The following is an 18,518-nucleotide window of genomic DNA, read 5'->3' as shown; positions in this document are numbered from 1 at the left end:
CAAAGGCAGGTGATGTACATGCTCAGTACAGCTCCAACCCTCGTCCCCTCTCCGGTTTACAACAGAATAAAAATCCTTGTTATTAATCCTATCCTTGGCAATGGCCAGGCCAAACGTTTTCCAATCACTGTTTTTACTTCAAATTCCTCTAACGGTAAATGAAGCCCTTCAAAAATGAGTAGTGGCAAGCACCACTATTCACAGAATCACAGGATTGTTTGGGTTGGAACAGACCTCTGGAGATCATCTAGTCCAACCCCCACTACATAAGCACTTTCCTTGATAGACTGATGCTTTGAATAACAATTTAAAGTTGACCTGAATTAAAAGCTTTGGTAAAAAAAATCTCTTAAAGATTCTCAAACTGGGCAACCTCCAGGTATGCAAAATATAAATGGTTGCTTATGGTGATGGCATGCCAAGGTCTGGAAAACAGCCATGGCCTCACCGCTTTCCTGGCATGGGTCAGCTACCCCAGGAAACCAGGCTTCCCACCACTGCCAGTGAGTGCTGGGGTGCCGTGGCAGGGCAGCAGTCCCCATCCTCTGGGGCTTCACTCAGCAGCCAGATTGATATATGTTCAAAATGTGTCATTCTAAAGCAAGATGTTTGTTATTTCCTCCTTTGCTTGCGTTTCAGTAGCCAAATATATTTTCCTCTCAAAGAAGAGCTGGGAATCAGGAACCTGAAGCCAAGGGAGGCAGCAATTAGTGGTGGGAAGTGTTAATGGTACCACAGTGGGAACAGGGAGTCCCTTGAACTCAGCTATTAGCAAATTAATAAAAGGGGTAGCACACTCTCCTGAACGTAACAAATTTATCACTAATTAGGACTTCTTTTTCTTAGCTATTTTAGGCAAAAAAATCTTCAGTAGCCTTTGTTAAATTTGAATCATCTTGTTTGTAGAAGTAAATCATATGGAAACACTGGTTTCTTCACCCAGCTACAGTCTATTAAACTTTTTCCATTCTCCTTTCTGACATGACTTAGCTGGATGTTTCATATGCAGTTAGTCTTTTTTAGCAAACCTTCCCCCAAAAGAGGGCTTTCTTTTGAATGAGGCTAACCTACAGGCTGTTCATTTCTCACAGTCCATCCCAAACATTTCAAAGATTCCCTCTTCACAGGAGTGTCAATGCTCCAATTTATTTGCATTTATTTATTTATTGCCCATATGTTCCAGACGTTAAAATGGAGTTATTATAACTGGTAAGCCATATTTTTCTGCCAAATATCTACACAGTTTTGTGTCTTTTAAAACTTCGGAATTAATCATGAGAGAAATTTAATCAGGTTTGCAATGAACATGAACCCTTAGTTAGAGCAGAGGCCAAAATGTCCTCCTGCTCTTCCTTTCTTCTTGCACTGCCCAAATCTCATCTAAACCTTGCCTGAAGTCCAGAAAAGAAAACTCACATTTGATTGAATATATGTAATTGTGAATTGATGTCTATGTTTTTGCAGATACGTTTCAAAATTTGCCTGGTAGCTGTGCTGGCTAATTTGCCTATAACCAGGAAATTAATTCTTTCTTAACTACAGAGCAAAGCTGTGATGCTGGGTGATATATGTCTGCCTTTCTGGAAAGAATATTACTTTTTTCTAGTGAAATCAATGCATCACTAAATGATTGACATAATCACAAAAGATTTTAGCTTTTAATGTTTAGGAAAACACTGATGGGGAAGAGAAAGCCCTGTTTGCATAATGAGAGTGGAGCCACACTGGCTGAGGTAGAAGAAACTCACTTCAATTCAGCAAAAGCCATATCTTATTTGAGCAATAAAGGGAAAATGTAGATAGAAGGTTACATCTTCTGATGACACTAAGTAAAAGAGCACATTGGAAGTAATCAGCAGTGAGTTCATGGCATAAAACAGAAAAACAGACATGTACACATGCACACATGTACAGCAGTGTGGAGAACCCTAGTAGAAACCATATGAAAATATGTCATAAAAACTGAGAAATACTGGACACTGTCAAGGTGGCTTTCCATAAAATAATGCAAATTGATGTTAAAATCTAGACTTTATAATCAATTAGAAAGGGTAGTTTGACAGCAGTATTAATAACCTCTGAAAAAAAATGTAGCATGAAGAGGAGGTTTCCATGACCATACCTCAGCTAAGAAGACTTTGTCTCATGTCAGATCTTTACAATGGTTAGACTAAAGGTATCAACCATTTCCCTATCTAGAAGAACTGGATGAAGACTTTTCCTTGTTCTCCTATGGAGGGAAACACTTGATACAGTAATTTCTGTTTACTTCTGCTGAATGGGTGGTCAGAGAGTGTTTTCTGCACTGTATGAGACTAAAGAACATATTAGTTTTACTTTTCTCTACAACGTGATAGTATGTGAATGGTGCATGCTCAGACGACACTGTAACATCCTGTCTGCTTTAGGCCCTGAATGCTCACAAGTGAGTCTTTTCTTCCCTCCATGTGGGCTATAACTGTGGGAATAAGATGTGTGAGCATGTAAGCTGAGCAGCAAGTAGCTAAATTTCAGATGATGATTTAAAGCTGGTGAATACAAGCCTTACAGTCCTGCAAGCAGTCTAGTACCGGAAAGGACCTTTGAGGTCAATTAATTTCCCTTCTGTCATAGGCAGCCCTCTGAAAGAAACTGCATGATAAAGTGATCCAGCTCCCATCACAGAATTAATTTTTGCCACCATTTCTCCTACTGTAATGTTGCAGGAGAAAGAATCGTACTGCAGTTCCTTGGAAATGTAGAAATCTTCCTATTCCCAGCCTTAATATACTCTTACGCAGTTTATTCACATCATTTTCTCTGCCAAAATTGTGCTTCTGCTTAAATAGAGCTCTTTTCCCTTCTGTGTGCTTATCCATGATGTATTTATAGGGAGACCTCTCTCAGCATTCATTGCATGAGATAAAACAAGCCATCCTTTTTTAGTCTCCTCTCATATAACAGACTTTCCACGATCTGGATCACCCTTGCAGCCCATCCCTTCACCTGCTCCAGTCTGAGCATGGGGACCAGAACTAGCAACAGCAGCTATATATTGTCTTAGCAGGGATTTTTACAATGCCATTAATACTCTCTTGTTTCTTACTGCTATATTGTACATTTTCACTGTCTGTACATAGAATTGTTCTTGCATATAAATTATACAGTTAACTATCAAACATTGGTGTGTCACCTCATCTGGTACCACTTGTGCTCCTTGGGAGTGTGGTCGGCATCTTGCAGACAAAATCCCTTGGTGCTTTTCATCTGGTGCTTCTTCATCCTTGATAGCTCCTGTGGAGTATTTCAGCATGAAGATGTTTCAGCAGTCTTTACAAAAGCAAGTGAATCATTCAAAATAAGCACAATCCATCTATCTTCCTTAGTGTCACCAATTAATAGCTGCTCAGGATGCTTTGAAATCTATAGCTGCTTAAGGGAAGAAAAATAACCAACCCCTTCCTATAGTGCTGTGCCATCATTATATTTTGTGTACTCTGCCTGTGCTTGGAAGCTTTATTAAATAAATGAGGTGAAGGTGATATGCAACAGTCTCTGATGTGAGGCTTTAAAGAAAGGGAAAAGGCCAGTTATGCTAATCCATCATAAGAAGGGAACTAAAAACCAATTGGTAGACAAGATTATTTCTTACTTTTGGAAGCTATTTCTCATGCCAGAAGCCAGTGGTGAGAGCCTGACTGATTTCTGTGGCTGTGTTTCTGTCTTCTGCTGCCCCTGCAGCAGTGGTGTTGGGGCAACCACAGTTTCCTCCACTTGATGGAGCTGGAACAGCCTTTTACCTCTTGCTTCTGATTTGGAGTATTCTGCAGAGCATGCAAAATAAGAGACTATTTTTAAAAGGGGGTAGTGCTGCCTCTGAGGGCAGCTTAGGCTGGGTCTGTGTCCTCATTCCTCAGGTCACAAGCTGCTGGAGCAAAGTCATTTCCCTTTGGTGGAGCTGCTAACTTGGGCTCCCTGTCAGCCAGAGCACCCCACGTCAAATCCTAACCCACATTTGCCAGACATAAGGATGCACTCCCAAACCTGCTCACAGCTGCTGACCCCAATGCAGGTTTTCTCTTGTCTCCATCCCTCCCTCCTGTCTCATCTCCCTGTCTAAGGCACTGTGGCCGCTGATGGCCCTTGCCATTGGACATACAGCTCGCTCTGTGCCCCGAGCATGCCACCTCTTGAGGGGGATCAATTCACTTCCAGCTAATCTGCCAAAAGGGGAGGTCTGTGCCTAGAGTGTAATGGAACCTGATGGAGGCTAATTAAATAGAAAACCATCCATTTGTGCTGTCTCCTTAGGGAATTGTCATAAAAACCTTATGTTCTCTTACAAGCCTAAACAAGTGTGTTCACCATGCAAAAATCAGCTATAAAGCTGTCTGGAGAGTAGTCAATATGTCTAAGTTGTCATTTATGTGGGCTGTCTGCAGCTTGCATCCTGCAGGTAGGAATGGCCTTTCCACTGTCCTCAAACCACCCTGCATAAATGGGGCATTCCTTCCTCGAAATGGGAAAGAGGGCCAAGCCCTCTGCAAGCGATCCTGCCCTGACAGTCGTGTGGAGCGGATGCTTCTCCTTCTGGCCATGACGGGAGCCAGAAATCAGAGGCAAAGAGCACTTGTTATTTTAGAGCTGTGCCAAAGATGTTCAGAGGTTTAGAAAATATAAATCTAATAGTTGTGTTTCCTGGGGGCATGAGGATGGGTTCCCCTCACCTTTGCCAGTGGCCTGGTCTCCTCCTCAACCCCAGCTAGGCTATATTTGATGAAAACTGAATTTCCCATAGGACAAAGGAGTCATGCTCTATTGCAATGGAAAAAAGTTATGGGCTGTGTCCCCTTGGCTGCCCCAAGGGAAAAATCAACATAGCTGCTCTCTTCAACATCTGTCAAGGATGAGCTTTTCCCTCACCCAAACTGTGCAGGCTTCAGAGTTTCTGCCAAAACTGGGGCTTGTGCAGAAGTCATATCAGGGCAGATCTTCCAATGGGCTGGAGGAGATAACTGCTTTCTATGGGACAACCCCGTGGGTAACACCATCTGGTGTCTCCTTGCAGGCGTCAGAGGTGGAGCGGCAGCTCTCCCTGCAGGTCCATACGCTCCGGGAGGACTTTCGGGAGAAGAACTCCTCCAGCAGTCAACATATCGTGCGGCTCGAAAGCCTCCAAGCTGAGGTGAGTCACCTGCACTCGGTCTCACCCCTTCAAAAGGTGTTTTAACTTGTGGAAAGAACCCCTTTGAACTGAGTAAACAAAACCTGCTGCTTGGAGCAAAGAGAAGGATGGTAGCTGTGGGGGAAAGGACTCCCCCAGTGAGAATTTTTGCTGCAACCCAGGGCTGGCTGGGGTGGCACAGGCCAGCTTCCACTGCTGCTTTGGCCACAAGCATGCCTGCAAAATGAACAGATGAGAAGGATCTTCCAGGAGATAGACGACGGCAGTGCTCCTGCAGAGCTGCTCCTCAGTACAGATTAAACTGTAGGGTATGGGGGGAAGGTCTGCAAAGGTTTTTCTTTTTTCTGTTTCTTATGCTTGTAAAGAAAGCAGTGGTCCTCTCCTGCCTCCAACCCGTGCACGTGGGAAAGCAAGGAGCTCCTAGCTGGGTTAGCTCTGGTACATTGGCAGGAATGATATTTCCTTCCTTCCTCTTCTCTTCCCTGACAGGAAGACCCATGTAGGCAGGAACTAGATGGTTAGAAGATGTCCAAATCTACTACCTGACCACTTCTTTTATTTATAAGCTGTCTGGAAAAGCTTTTCCTAAAATTTCTCAATTTCTTCTTTTCTCCCCCTCCCTCCTGCTCCCTGCTGGTCCCTCGCCTTTTCTTCCCCTCCCCTTGGTGTGGAGCAGCAGGTCCTTGAAGTAAGTATGGAGGCTCAGAAAGGGTCTGCCCGCGTGTGCATCGCTGTCACCACGCATGCCTGTCACTGTGCATGCCTCACCTTGCCTCCTTTCCATCTCTTGCTTTCCAAATCCCTTTCCCCCGTGCCCTTCCCATGGCCCAGGCCTATGGCAGAGCAATGTTGTTTCTGTTATATGGACATTCACAGGGTGTTCATTACTGGTTTGGATACCAAATACGAACTCTCAGTACAATCTCTGTATTATACCTCTTATTTTTCTTGCACCCCTTTTCTCCAACCCACACAAATCATGATGGTGGTGGGAAGAGATGTCAGAAACCATTAGTCACTTGAGAGCAGCTTTCTAATACCTACAGCAGCCTTTAGCCTGCAGAAATAGCAAGTCCACACACTTTGCTAATATTCCCTCATGCAGCTGAATCTTTCCAGCAAACTGGAAAGCAGCAGAGATAGAAGATCCCAAAGAGGCCTTCCACTCAGAAGTTGCTGAATTTGTCTATGGTCCATGAATTAAAAGGAGGCCATAGGGAATATTTAGAGTTATACTGGGCTGGTAAATGGCATACCCAGCCCCCAGAGGTTCTGTGCATACTGGTAAAGGCTCCTTTTTCTCGGTTAAACAAGAAGTGACCTTGGCTAGTGCTGATTCATCCTGTGCACTGTTCCCAGCTAACTGAATCACAGAGGTTTTGCTTGGCACACTGTCCCTCACCACCTGAAATCACTGCCCTTGACAATTAAAAGAAATGAACCAATTTTAAAGGCAACTGATCACTATGAGGCTAAAAATAAGCATGGCATAGAAAGGAGTCTTCACAAGCAAAAAGACAGAAAAGTCTCTGGTGAGGACTTGGTGAACATGCAGCAATTCAGTAAGGAGTATGGGTAGTGCTGTGGCACAGCCCTGTGGGGAGCAGGGTCCCACAGGCTCACGCTGTGGTCTCCAGCACCCATACAGGAGAAAATGCCACCATGCTCAGTCAGGGACCAGCCAGGAAAAGTAACTAGTTTTGCCCAGTCTTGCAAGTTTTAAGGTACAAGGGGTGGGCAGGGCTGGTCTCCGCTTAATCTGTTTGCTCATTTCTGCCTGTCATTTCACACACACAGATACAGTTTCTTTCATACAGGTATAGAATACATACGTGCATACTGCTTTTTGCTGTTTCATTTCTGTCTTGAGAAGTTGATTTCGCACCTCTCTGCTCCCTGCAAAGTGCAGGGTCTGACACCACCTCTTTCCTTCACAGATCAAGATGCTGACGGACAGAAAGCGGGAGCTGGAGCATCGCCTTAGTGCCATGATGGAGGAGAATGACCTGCTCCAGGGAACCGTGGAGGAGTTGCAGGACCGAGTCCTCATCCTGGAGAGACAAAGCCATGACAAGGACCTGCAGGTGAGGAGGCAGCCAAGGGACAGGGAAGAGAGGGGAAGTGGAGTAAAAGATATGGTTTGGGGTAAAACTGACCAGGAAGATAATCAGGAACCGGGAGACAAAACAGCTGGAAGAATAAAATAGCTCATGTAAGCATGGCAGCGAACAAGGCCCTGGGTGTTGCCCATAGGGACAGGTAACAGGAGCCACAATGGAGCATCTTGACAGCAGAGCAGCTTAGGAGGGAGATCTGAGCAAGTGAGTGGGTCAGCATGCTGGGGAAATGAGGGCACTAACTGCCCTCGTAGCTCTCACTGCTCATATGGTTTCCCAACAAGCCCCATGGTGTTCACAGCTGTGTCACTAAACATCACTCCCTGGAGAACAAGCTGGCACCTCTGTGGCTTCAGACATCTTAGTAGAGAGCAAGATTTTTCCATTTCTTTTCTGTGGGTTGACAACCACTGGATCCCCAGCTCTTCAAACAGCCCTGAATCATTTTTTTCCTTTCTTATATATATATTTGTATTTATATATGCATATAGTTTTTTTAGAAACACATCTATATTACTTTTCTTTTTGGATTCACTTCCTGCTGTGTTATTTTCAGCAATTTTTTTACCTGAGTCCCAACTTCTTCACAATGCTCCTAATTTAGTGCTGATTAACCTGCTATTTTTATCTTTCAGGATATTCTGGAGCCTAAACAGTGTCTAATGACATTTGGAGATTATTAAGCTCCAGTAAAGAGCAATACCAGCCAAGAGTGCATTCCTCCTGGCTGGAAATCCTCTTTTGTGACACTCATTCCTCCCTCAGCTCTTTCACAAACCAAGAGATTCATCCAGTCTATATCGCCTCCACTAATATTTTCTTTTTTCCTTACTTCCTTGACAAATTCCTTGATTTTCTTTGCAAGCTGCACCAAAGCCAGCTAGAGCTCCAAGAGGTGCGCCTGTCCTACCGGCAGCTGCAGGGAAAGGTAGAAGAGCTCAGTGAGGAGAGAAGTCTCCAAAATTTCAATACAACCAGCACATCCCTGCTATCTGAGATAGAGCAGAGCATGGAGGCAGAGGAGCTGGAACAAGAACGAGAACAGGTATTTGCCCTCCTACCCCTGGGAAAGCCCGAGGTCCTCTGTGACCAGCCCCACAGGGAAAGGGAGTTTAATGCACTTGATCTGGATTTGGAGCTGAACCAAGAACCAGAAAACTTGGGTTACGGTCTCAGCTCTGGTATCAACACCCTTTTCACCATTTGAAAGTAAACCTCTGCATCCATTTGAAGATCAACATAGCAAGCTAGACAAGTATTTGTGAGGTTTGGCAATCCTCACTTCACTATGGAAGGAGGATCTCCATGGTCTTGATATTCCAGGCTAATGTCAGGCTCTCTTGTTCCAGCTGAGGCTGCAGCTCTGGGAAGCATATTGCCAAGTGCGGTATCTTTGCTCCCATCTCAGAGGAAACGATAGTGCAGACTCAGCAGTCTCTACAGACTCCTCCATGGATGAGTCTTCAGAAACATCATCAGCCAAAGACGTCCCAGCCGGCAGCCTACGGGCAGCTCTCAGCGAGCTGAAAAGACTGATACAAAATGTGCTGGATGGGGCAGACTCCACGGTAAGTTGGTGGCACAGAGAGGCCTTGGTTTGTGCATGTCCCCTTGCCCAGGTGACAGAGCTTGCTGCAGGTTTCCCCTATGAAGGCATATGGCAGCAAAACTGAAACTCTACCAAAGTCACATTCATGTTTTCCTCCTTGTTTAGTCCCCCTCATCCCAAACCAGTATTGTAATAATGCAATTGCCTTTTTTAAAGTGAAACCTGAGCAAGAGATTTCTCTCCCGCTCTCAGAGCTCTCGACGAAGCGACGACGATACCTTAGAGGAACAGATCAGGAGAACAAGCGAGGATTCACGAGCCCTGAGGGAATTAATGGAGGGAGAACGGGGGAAACTGAGGCAGAGTTTGGAGGAACTGCAGCGACTGCACAGCCAGGTTAGCAATTCCCACACTTTACATGTAGTCTTGTGACACTGGTGTTCAGCCTCCAAGACATACCTTCCATAAAAGAGATCAACATGATAAGTAACCCAGGAGGATTTAGGACAAAGAGGGAGAGTGTTAAACCCAGTGCAGAGGCTTTATGTGCTGCTCTGCTGTGTATAGAGCAGGTTCACCCCCTCCACAGCAGCATCACAAACCCTCATAAATATACACCAGAGAATCCTGATCATGGCTAGCCTGGCACCAGGCAGCACCCCCCAGGGCCAACAGGAACCAGCTGAGGCTAACAACAGCAATGAATGATCCACCCCAAAACCAACACCACACTCAAAGCACAGAATCACACTGCATCTGCACTGAATGCAGCATCGTCTGTGCCTGAGGTCCTATGCCAAAAGCAGCAAATGGAGACAGGCACCCAAGGAGATGCTCTGCAATGCCTGTCTCTCAGGGACAAGTCTCCAAACACTGGAGGGGATCCGGAGGCCACAGCAGAAGCAGCCTTAAGCACAGCTGCTTCTGCAGCACTAACTGCATTGGAGCAGGGAATGGGATTAAGACCGTTGCCTGGTCTTGCCAGGGGAGCTGTACTGCCCTTTTGCCATGCTCCTTTGGAGAAGAAAAAACGAAACACATCCCTTTTGAGGAAGTCAGCACAACCTGGGGTCTGACAGCCTTGTGCAGGGCTATGGGAGCTCCCACCGTGGAACCAAAGGAAAAAAAAGAGCATCATTAACTACCCCTGCAGTGATGGCTGCATGTGTATGAGGATGGAAATAGTCTTGGTGACAAAGCAGCTGATTAGAGGCAGACTGCAGCAAGGGAGCAGCCCTGCCACCTGTCCTTCCATCCACCACAAGAGACGCCTTTGAGAGTCCAAACTTCTGCCCGCAGTGAGCCATGAGCCCAGGCATTCCACTAGGGGTGCTGCCATAGTCCTGTGCATCATCCATAGGCCCCCTTACCCTTAAACACATTTGAGATGGAGGAGACATCGCTAAAACATAGCTATGCTAACAGAGACTGTTAGGGGCTTATTCACAGATCTTGAGTGATCACCTATACACCAGCCTGCTTGTCTGGATACAGCACCTCCTTACACGCAGGGCCTCTACAGGTCACCAGGAGGGAGCAGCACTTGGTTGTTCTTTGCTGTGTCTGATCTTCCCAAACTCCCCATCTGGGAAGGACCAAAGGACCTGCCCTGGATCACAAGTCTGGACCCCCGTTTCTGGTTTTAGGGGTCACTGACTATCAAAGCTTTGAATATTCGGGGAGCAAAGGGAAGGCCGCAGCTCTACTTTCTTTTCACACCTCTGTGTTATATGGAGAAAGATGAGGCATAACTACAAATGCAGCAGACATTGCTCTCAGAGAAGCATTCCAGCTTCATACAACAAGTACATCTCTTGCAGCTTTTGCCGATAGGCCAAGCCTCACTTTTGCTGAAGGTTAGTAATTATTCTCACCTGCCATAGAAGACGCAACGTTATCTTCAGTTCAGTACTAAAGAACATCAGTGCACATGGAAATCTGGTCCACCTGAGGCAGCAGTTCTTTGCTGCCTCCACATCCCTCTGCGCTGTCACTGGTATTGATACAACAAAAGGGGAACTCCTCCTAAATGGCTTTTGGAACCTTGTAGCACCACACACATTCATTGCTTCTGCCTGAGAGCAAGGTGAGCTGGTGGAGACAGGAATCACCTCTGTCTGTGTCATCCCATTCTTACCCAAAACAGACAAAACCAGTTAAAACCCCAAACCTAGTGCTGAACACAGTGGTTTGGGCCTCTTGGTCCACTGTCCCCTGGGATTTCAGCAGAAATGCTCAGCACCTCTCACATAGCTCCCACCACTACTCTCCATCACACCATTGCTCTGAGGTGCACCCTGTGCTGGGCTGCAGGAGGGCACAGCTTGGGCAGTGCACCTCGAATCCCTGGCAGCCCCAGCTCACAGCGGGCAGCCTCTGCAAACAGACAGGGTGCTTTTACACCCCCCACCCCAGCCATGCAGTGCCAACAGCAGATCCTCCCACGCCGCTGATGTGATGAGCCCTTTTTGACTGTCTGCCCTCTATTTAAAGATTTCTTTGAGGATTTAAGCACTACTGAGCTGCATTTAGAGAAAGGAGGAGGGTCAAATGCTAGAAGAGTTTCCAGGTGGTGGAGTAGTGTAACAGAGCATGTGTGTGCCCTAGACAAAGAAATTAAATGTGCATGAAATATTGCAAAGCTGTGCTAATGCAATCCTTGCATGATTTCACACCCTATTAACTCACTCTGCACAGGACCAAAATGATAGATCATTTCACAGACTATTTAAGACTCTGCACATATTTTAAAGTCTAATTAAAATTGTAAGATGTGCCAGTAACACCTTCCATGGCGTGAAAGGGAATTTTCACATCCTTTGTCTTCAGCTTCATACTACTTCAAGAGACACAAGGGCCCCCTTCAAAAATACCTTATCTGCTGCTAAATGATGTTTGCAATAATTTAACTCTGGAAAGATCAGAATACAACAGGCAGACTCAGAGGATGCATGGACAAGACAAACTGCTTGGCTAGGGGTAATATTTCAGCTCTGATGCCATAGTGACAGCCAAGTTGCAGGTGGGTTCTGCCCTGCATAGCTGCACAACTTTCAGTGCTATTGCTGCGTGTTACTGAGGCCATCCTGGTGACCTATCTTGCCCAGACCAGCACTGCCACTATCCCCTAGTGAGCTGGCATGTTGCATGGGGAGGTTGCACCAGCACTAACAGCCCTCTCCCAGCAGACACAGCTTCTACAAGGAGGGGAGCTCAGCCTCCAGATTAGTCCATGTGGCCTTTTCCCCTCCCACTCGTGGTGAATTTGAGCAACCCTGCATTTGATGCCCTCCCTCTACCCACAGGTCACACTACTGAGTGTGGAAATGACGACACTGAAGGAGGAACGGGACCGGCTGCGAGGTGCTGCTGAAGACAAGGAGACAAGTGAACGGCTCCTGCAGGCCATCAGGGACCGGGATGAGGCCATTGCCAAGTAAGTGGTACAAACAGCCAAAGCCAGGCTGTGTTAGCAGTTATGGAGCGCCTTAGCAGATCCCTCCAGGTGGGTTTCTCTCATCCTCCATGAATTTCAGTAACTGTTCAAAGGGATGGAGTGACTGTTGGCTTTGCTGGCATTGGGAAATGCTGCCAGAAGCTTGGGAGCAGGGCAGGAGATGCCAATTTCCAAAGCTGCCCCTTTAGGAGGCAGCTGTGAACCACATTTTAGCCATCCCTAGTACTGGTCTGAGTCACAGCAAGGAGGAGAGGACTCCAGAGAACCAAATGGAAACACTAGGTCTGCCCCATTTGTCATATTTTATTTCTTCTGCTCTTCCAGATGTACCACCCTGCTTTCCTGCTCATCCCCCTTACAGCCCTGCCTGGGCTTCTTCCCTAAACCATTTCTCCAGCCACTCGCTCTCCTTCCCCGTTCCAGGGTCTGTTTTGCATCTCCAGTCCTGTAATTCCCTTTATCCCATTTCAGAGTTTTCCCACTGTTTATTTTCCCCATCCTCCTTGTAAGATCTGTGCAGTTTTGCTACCCCATATCCCAGCTCTCTGCTGGGGCTTGCCACACCGCCCTAAGCACTCTTTGCCCTGAGGAGAGGGGCAGAAACATTCATCCCCTTGTGCTCTGCATAGAAAGGATACATCTGATAATCTCTTCAATAAGCAGGCGGGCCAGGACACCACCAGTCCCATCTCCTTATGGAAATGCCAAATACACCCTTATCAAGAATAGAAGCACAAAAAGCATTGCACCTCTGAGGATGTGGGGAGCTAAATCAGCATGCACAGTCCCTTCGTCTTATAAGTGACCCAATCATCCGTGCTGCTCTCAACTGTGTAGCTGGCTATGAAACTCCCATTGCTATCCTCTGTAACACCTCCATCTGTTGGCAAAAATCAGGAGCATCCCAGCTGCACTGCCGGGTGCAGAGAGGTGGTTCTGACATTTCCAGTGCGTGTGGGTTGCTGGTTCTGCTGTGGCTATGGCAACACGCTGCCGCCGCAATAAAACCCTCTGTAATATCCGAGCAGGAATGGGGAGCTTCACAACAAAAGGCTGTTTAAGGTGCTCAAACCCACAGCCGGAGTGGAAGGGTCCAGCTTCTCTATGAGGTTAATGACCCTGCTGGGACAAAGCACTAATATTTACGGCTGACTGTCCTGCAGTGGCAGGAGCCCAGAGAAACGGGGACGTGACAAGTGTGCATGGGTGAGTGGCGGGTGATTAATGAGCAGAAAGTGGCTGCAAGTGGAAGCAGACAAGAGCATCTTGTTGCTAGAAATGAAAACATCCCTCCATCCTATCCACGAGACTGAGCAGGCTCGTGATATGCTTCCCACCTCACACCTCAAGGGTTAAGTCACTTTCCTTGAAGCCCTCCTCCCCGCCAAAAAAGAAGCCCTAACTCTGAACAGAAATAAAGTCACTGTCTGAGGCAGACATCTGGCATGGAAAATTTTTAGCTTGAAACTGAAATTTGGCAACACAGGAAGCAATAGGAAAATAGGATCCCATAATAGGAAGTGTTAAGCAACCACTACCTGGAAAATAAACACAAATTTTCAAATTGCTCTTCTGCAGGGGGGCACAGGGGAGCTATTAGGAGGTGATGAATTAGCTGCAGTTAATAAGATGCAATTATTTCTCCTGAAAATGTTTGCAAGGAAAGATGGCTCCCAGAATGTCATGTTACGGTTTCCCATCACACAGCAGTTAATTGAAAACTTAAGGCTTGTGCTCACCTGTGTGCTCCCAGCATGGTCAGCAGCATTTCCCAGCTTTGGAAATTGCTCCTTCCTAGAAGACAATTCCTTTCCACTAGCCATTAGCAGCTGAAACATCTCAGCCACTGGACACTCAGGACCTTTTGGGCAACCTGGGTCATGGCGTCACATGCCCGGTGGCCACCAAATGCCTGGAAAGAAACACAGCAGCAGTGTTCTCAAGGGCCGGCACAACCTCATTAAAACTGGGAACTTTCCTTAAAGTATAACATTTAATTCAAACAGTTTTAACAGTTTGTTGTTCTTAAAAAGCCTGTGTATGATAAACTTGCTTCCTTCATTTCTTCCTTCCTTCCCAACTTCTCAGTCCCAACTGAAAGCAGAGTTGTTCTCCTTGAGGGGGTTGGTTTGTTTCATACTGCAACTTATAGATCAAGTGATCAGCCAACAGCTCATTTGGTTTTTAGCATATGCCATTTCTTTTTCTATGCACGAGTAAATAGAAGAAAAGGAAAAAAGTATTTATATGTAGATTCTACCACATTTTAGATCTCCATTTTTAATGGCAGATCCTGCACGTTATATTACCTGGCAGATCCAGGCACATTATATTACCTTATGCAGCAGTATATCTGAATATCTTTTGGTATTCTTTGTAGCGTGCTTACCAGAAACTTGCTGGTTTTGTAGTAACAATGTCTACGGTTCTGTCCCACTCTTCAGATTAATAGGTTGTCCAGAATACAATGGAGATCAACAGCTTGGCACCTGGGGACTTGCCACTGAAATAAACTGTTGACTGCGCCTCAAGCATACATTTAACACTTTCTTTTAAATAAAAAGAGAAAGTCACATGCCCCAGTTTCTCACTCTCTCCCCAGGAAGAACGCGGTGGAGGTGGAGCTGGCCAAGTGCAAGATCGACATGATGTCCCTCAACAGCCAGCTGCTGGACGCCATCCAACAGAAGGTGAACCTCTCGCAGCAGCTGGAGGCCTGGCAGGTAAGTGGGGCAGGGTATGGGTGGCACATGGCCTATGAGGCACCTTTGGATGACTTCCCCCCTCCCTGTGGGTTTGTTGCATTCTCAGCCTGGGAATCCATTCACAGGAACTTTTGCTTTGGGCTCTGCAGGAGCCAGTGATGCAGTGGTGCTCAGGGTGTGAAACACAGCCCTGCCTTGCTCAAAGCCTTTCAGCTGTAAGCAGTTAATTAATTATACGGAGACACCCATTTAAAATGGATAAACAAACCATATCTCATGGCTGCACGCAGCATGGGTAACATACACCTTGCACAGTAACATGCTGTGGTCCTGGGAGGGAAGGTGTCCATGCAGGAGATGTCTCTGGGCAGGCACAACCTTGGGGATGTGTGGGCACAGCACATCCTTGCATTTCCATAACAGAGCAGAAAGGTGGGAGGCAGAGAGGTGTGGTGATTGTTTTGTGGTACAGCTGCACTGTTTACATCAGCTCAGAAGATCCTGCAAGATGGAGAAGCAAAAATCCCAGCTCTCCACCAAGGTAAAACATCCAAACCCAAAGCAGTTCAGTGGCTGCCCTGGAGATGCTCTACTTGGGGTCAGTGGGGAAAACCTGTGTAAAGGCAGAGTGCGCTCGAGATCAGACAAAGCTGGCTCCTCCTGGAAACTAGCACCAAGGAGGGGCTGCTTTAATAGAAAACATGCAGATACAAGAGAAAAGGTCTGGGCCACTGATAATAACTTGTTGCAGACCATGCAAGACCCCAATTCTACTAACAGCCTGACCGGTAGAAACCTCTCCCATACAACCTTGCCTCTGTTTCAACTCCACTGTGTTTTCGTTTCTCTTTTTTGTTTTGTTTTTTTTTCTTTTTTCTTTCTTTTCTTTTCTTTCTCCTGCTTACAGTTTGCTTCCTCAGGGCTTTTTACTATCTGGCTCCTTTGGTTTCTGATCTAGTGGCCTTTCTCAGTTCCTGTACCAACAGCTTTAGTCGTACACCCCTCCTGCCTTTGAGGTGAGCTCCCTGCACCCTCACCCAAGAATCTGCCATCTCCTCGCCTGCTCCACTTGCTGCCACCATCACCCACATCCATCTCTGTCCTCACCATCATCTGGCAAGAGGGACCAGTGGGGCGTCTCCATCACCCACTGATATTCTGCACACACACCCCAGCACCAGCCAGGGCACAAGGGGCAGCATCCTGTACCCAGTGGTGAGGCTTTACCTCCCAGGTCACCATGGGGATAACCAGGCTGAGGCACACATATCATTAATCCTTTGTATTCAGCATATCTAGTAGCTGGAAAACTTCTTGAAATACAAGCTGGGATTTTACTTTTCAGCTTTGTTATCTAGTAGGTGACATTCAGTGCTCTGCATAGGAACTGTCTGTTTCCGAGTTCTGTTTCAGTTTTCATGGGTGGTATAAACTGAGACCAACTTACTTGTACAGTCAGTATTTAGTGCTGGAATATTCCCAGTTTTGGGTTTCAACAGCAGGCATTTGCTTTCTCCCTTCACACTATGTCATCTGATTGTAGCAATACAGCAACCCCAACCCTGCTCCCATCAGCTGAGATGAGGATCAGGCCCACTAGCACTGCAGAAAGTTGTCTCCCAGTATACTGACCTAAAGTGTTATTAGGCAGTAGCAAAATAGTCTGGAAGCACCTGATGTCCCCAGACATCAGAAGCTCAACCAGAGAGGCACAAAACAAATCAGGTAATTTATGTACTTTGGGGACTATTTTGCAGACCTGAATGCTTCTGATAAAATGGGATGAGATTCTCTGCTTTAGCTGGGCATAAAGGGAGGCTTTAATCTGATAAAATTTTCTCTTGTATGCTTCTAGTGTGCACTTTACCAAGGACCATCAACAAGATTACAGTTTTCTGTAAGCACATACTCGTACAGGCTATAAAATACACTACAAGCAAAATCCTGCACATCTGAGCCTTGCACAGGAGTGGTAGCACGTCACCCCATGCCTAATCTGACCCCCACTGGTATTCATCATTATCTGGGGGCAGGAGGGGCATTACTAGAAATAGGGAAGGAATATGGAACAAATTTGGAAGTGAAGAGGGCTGTTTCTCTCAAGCGGGAGCTTAGTGGCTTCAATGCGATAGTGACTGGGGTGGTGTTAGGTTGAAAATGCTGCAGTGCCAGCAGAGAGCTGCGGCCTGCATGGGCACAGCCACCAGCCTCTGAGGCTGCCTTGGGCAGCTCCAACCTGTATCTCATGCAAGGGAGCCCAGCTCACAAAGAGCATCTGTGCCACTTGCACCTCCTTCATCCTCACCCCTTCTTGCAAAGAGCACAAACTTCTGCCCAGAACACCCAGAGCATACCAGTACCATGTAGCCAGCTTTATGGGCCTGCTTTATCAGACAGATCTCATACCATTGGTGTCTGTCCTCCTTCTGTGTCCCCAGACACTCCTGTGCCCCTGCCCAGTGCCAAGGCAGGGCCCGCAGCTCTGCCCTAGCCTTGCTGTGTACATCTACCCCGAATCTCCACAGCCAAGTGTTGTGTGCTCCTATTCACACATCAGACAGACAGGGACTCAAACACTCTCAATAGTGGATAGTGTCTTTATATATATATATGTGTGTGCAACAATATATATATATCTCTCTCTATATATAAATCATACTAATCCCTTGTTATGTTGTTAACCAAGGACACAGATCTGCCATGCTGGAGCCTGGGTACCTACCTTAGTTGCTAAAAGAGGTGCCTTCAAAATCTAAGTGCTATACATTTTCATAGGGCAGCTTCACCTCTGGAAACCTGTTTCACCTTAACTTTGATGTTTACCTTAACCTCTTCAGCTCTCCCTCTGCCCTTCCTCTGCTCTAAAAAGACCCAAAGCTTCCCCAGTCCATGTAGCTCTGCACCCTCCTGCTCCCCCAGAAAAAGTCCCTAAACTATATTCAGGTCCAGGCCATGGCTATCAATCCTTTTCCCTGCAGAAAATGCTGCAACAAAGAGATTAGCCATCATTCAAGTTTCCACTCCAAGTTGGCTTTTTGTATTCCATATTGAGCTACAGAGCAACTGGGGCACCCACTGGGTAATGGCAGCACCTTCCCTTCCATCTCAGTGCTGCCCTGATGGGCTGCCCTGCACGAGGTGCCAAATGAACAGCACTTCCATCACTACAGCCCATCCAGAGCATCCTTGTTCTCACCAGATAGTGCCCTCCATCCTAATCAGGAACCAAACTGCTGGAGAACAGTTGATTTCTCCTGTGGGGCTAGTTTGTGTACACGTTTTCACTAAGCTACAGTTTAAATACGCAATTACAGCAGAAACAATGGATCTGAAGGTTTAAAATTTGTAGAATTGATAGCCATGTTTTCAAGGAACACATTAGCATGTCATTAACAGCAACAGAACCAACTAATTATTTTGTGTGAAGCACAAACACGGATGAAACCATAGTGCTTCTGGTACATCCGAAGAACCAGTGCAGTTGTTCATGCCAAGCTGCCAGTCAGAGAGCTCCCACTGCTCTGTT

At 46.4% G+C, this 18,518-nt stretch overlaps 1 protein-coding gene across 2 annotated transcripts in view; it reads left to right on the top strand.

Moving 5' to 3' along the window:
- The window catches only part of BICDL1 (BICD family like cargo adaptor 1), a 48,485-nt gene that overhangs the window by 25,132 nt on the left and 4,835 nt on the right, over positions 1–18,518 (top strand). Inside the window, exons 3-10 of one of the 2 annotated variants that reach the window (XM_030502073.1) lie at positions 5,048–5,164; positions 5,841–5,852; positions 7,102–7,248; positions 8,147–8,326; positions 8,631–8,849; positions 9,083–9,226; positions 12,136–12,266; positions 14,890–15,010. In XM_030502073.1, the coding sequence (XP_030357933.1) occupies positions 5,048–5,164; positions 5,841–5,852; positions 7,102–7,248; positions 8,147–8,326; positions 8,631–8,849; positions 9,083–9,226; positions 12,136–12,266; positions 14,890–15,010 (1,071 nt within the window). The remainder of the gene's footprint in view (positions 1–5,047; positions 5,165–5,840; positions 5,853–7,101; positions 7,249–8,146; positions 8,327–8,630; positions 8,850–9,082; positions 9,227–12,135; positions 12,267–14,889; positions 15,011–18,518) is intronic. The other variant, XM_030502074.1, reaches the window with a different exon arrangement.

Source organism: Strigops habroptila, chromosome 11 (assembly GCF_004027225.2).
Source record: "Strigops habroptila isolate Jane chromosome 11, bStrHab1.2.pri, whole genome shotgun sequence".
NCBI lineage: Eukaryota > Metazoa > Chordata > Aves > Psittaciformes > Psittacidae > Strigops > Strigops habroptila.
This window is presented reverse-complemented; position numbering and strand designations above follow the sequence as displayed.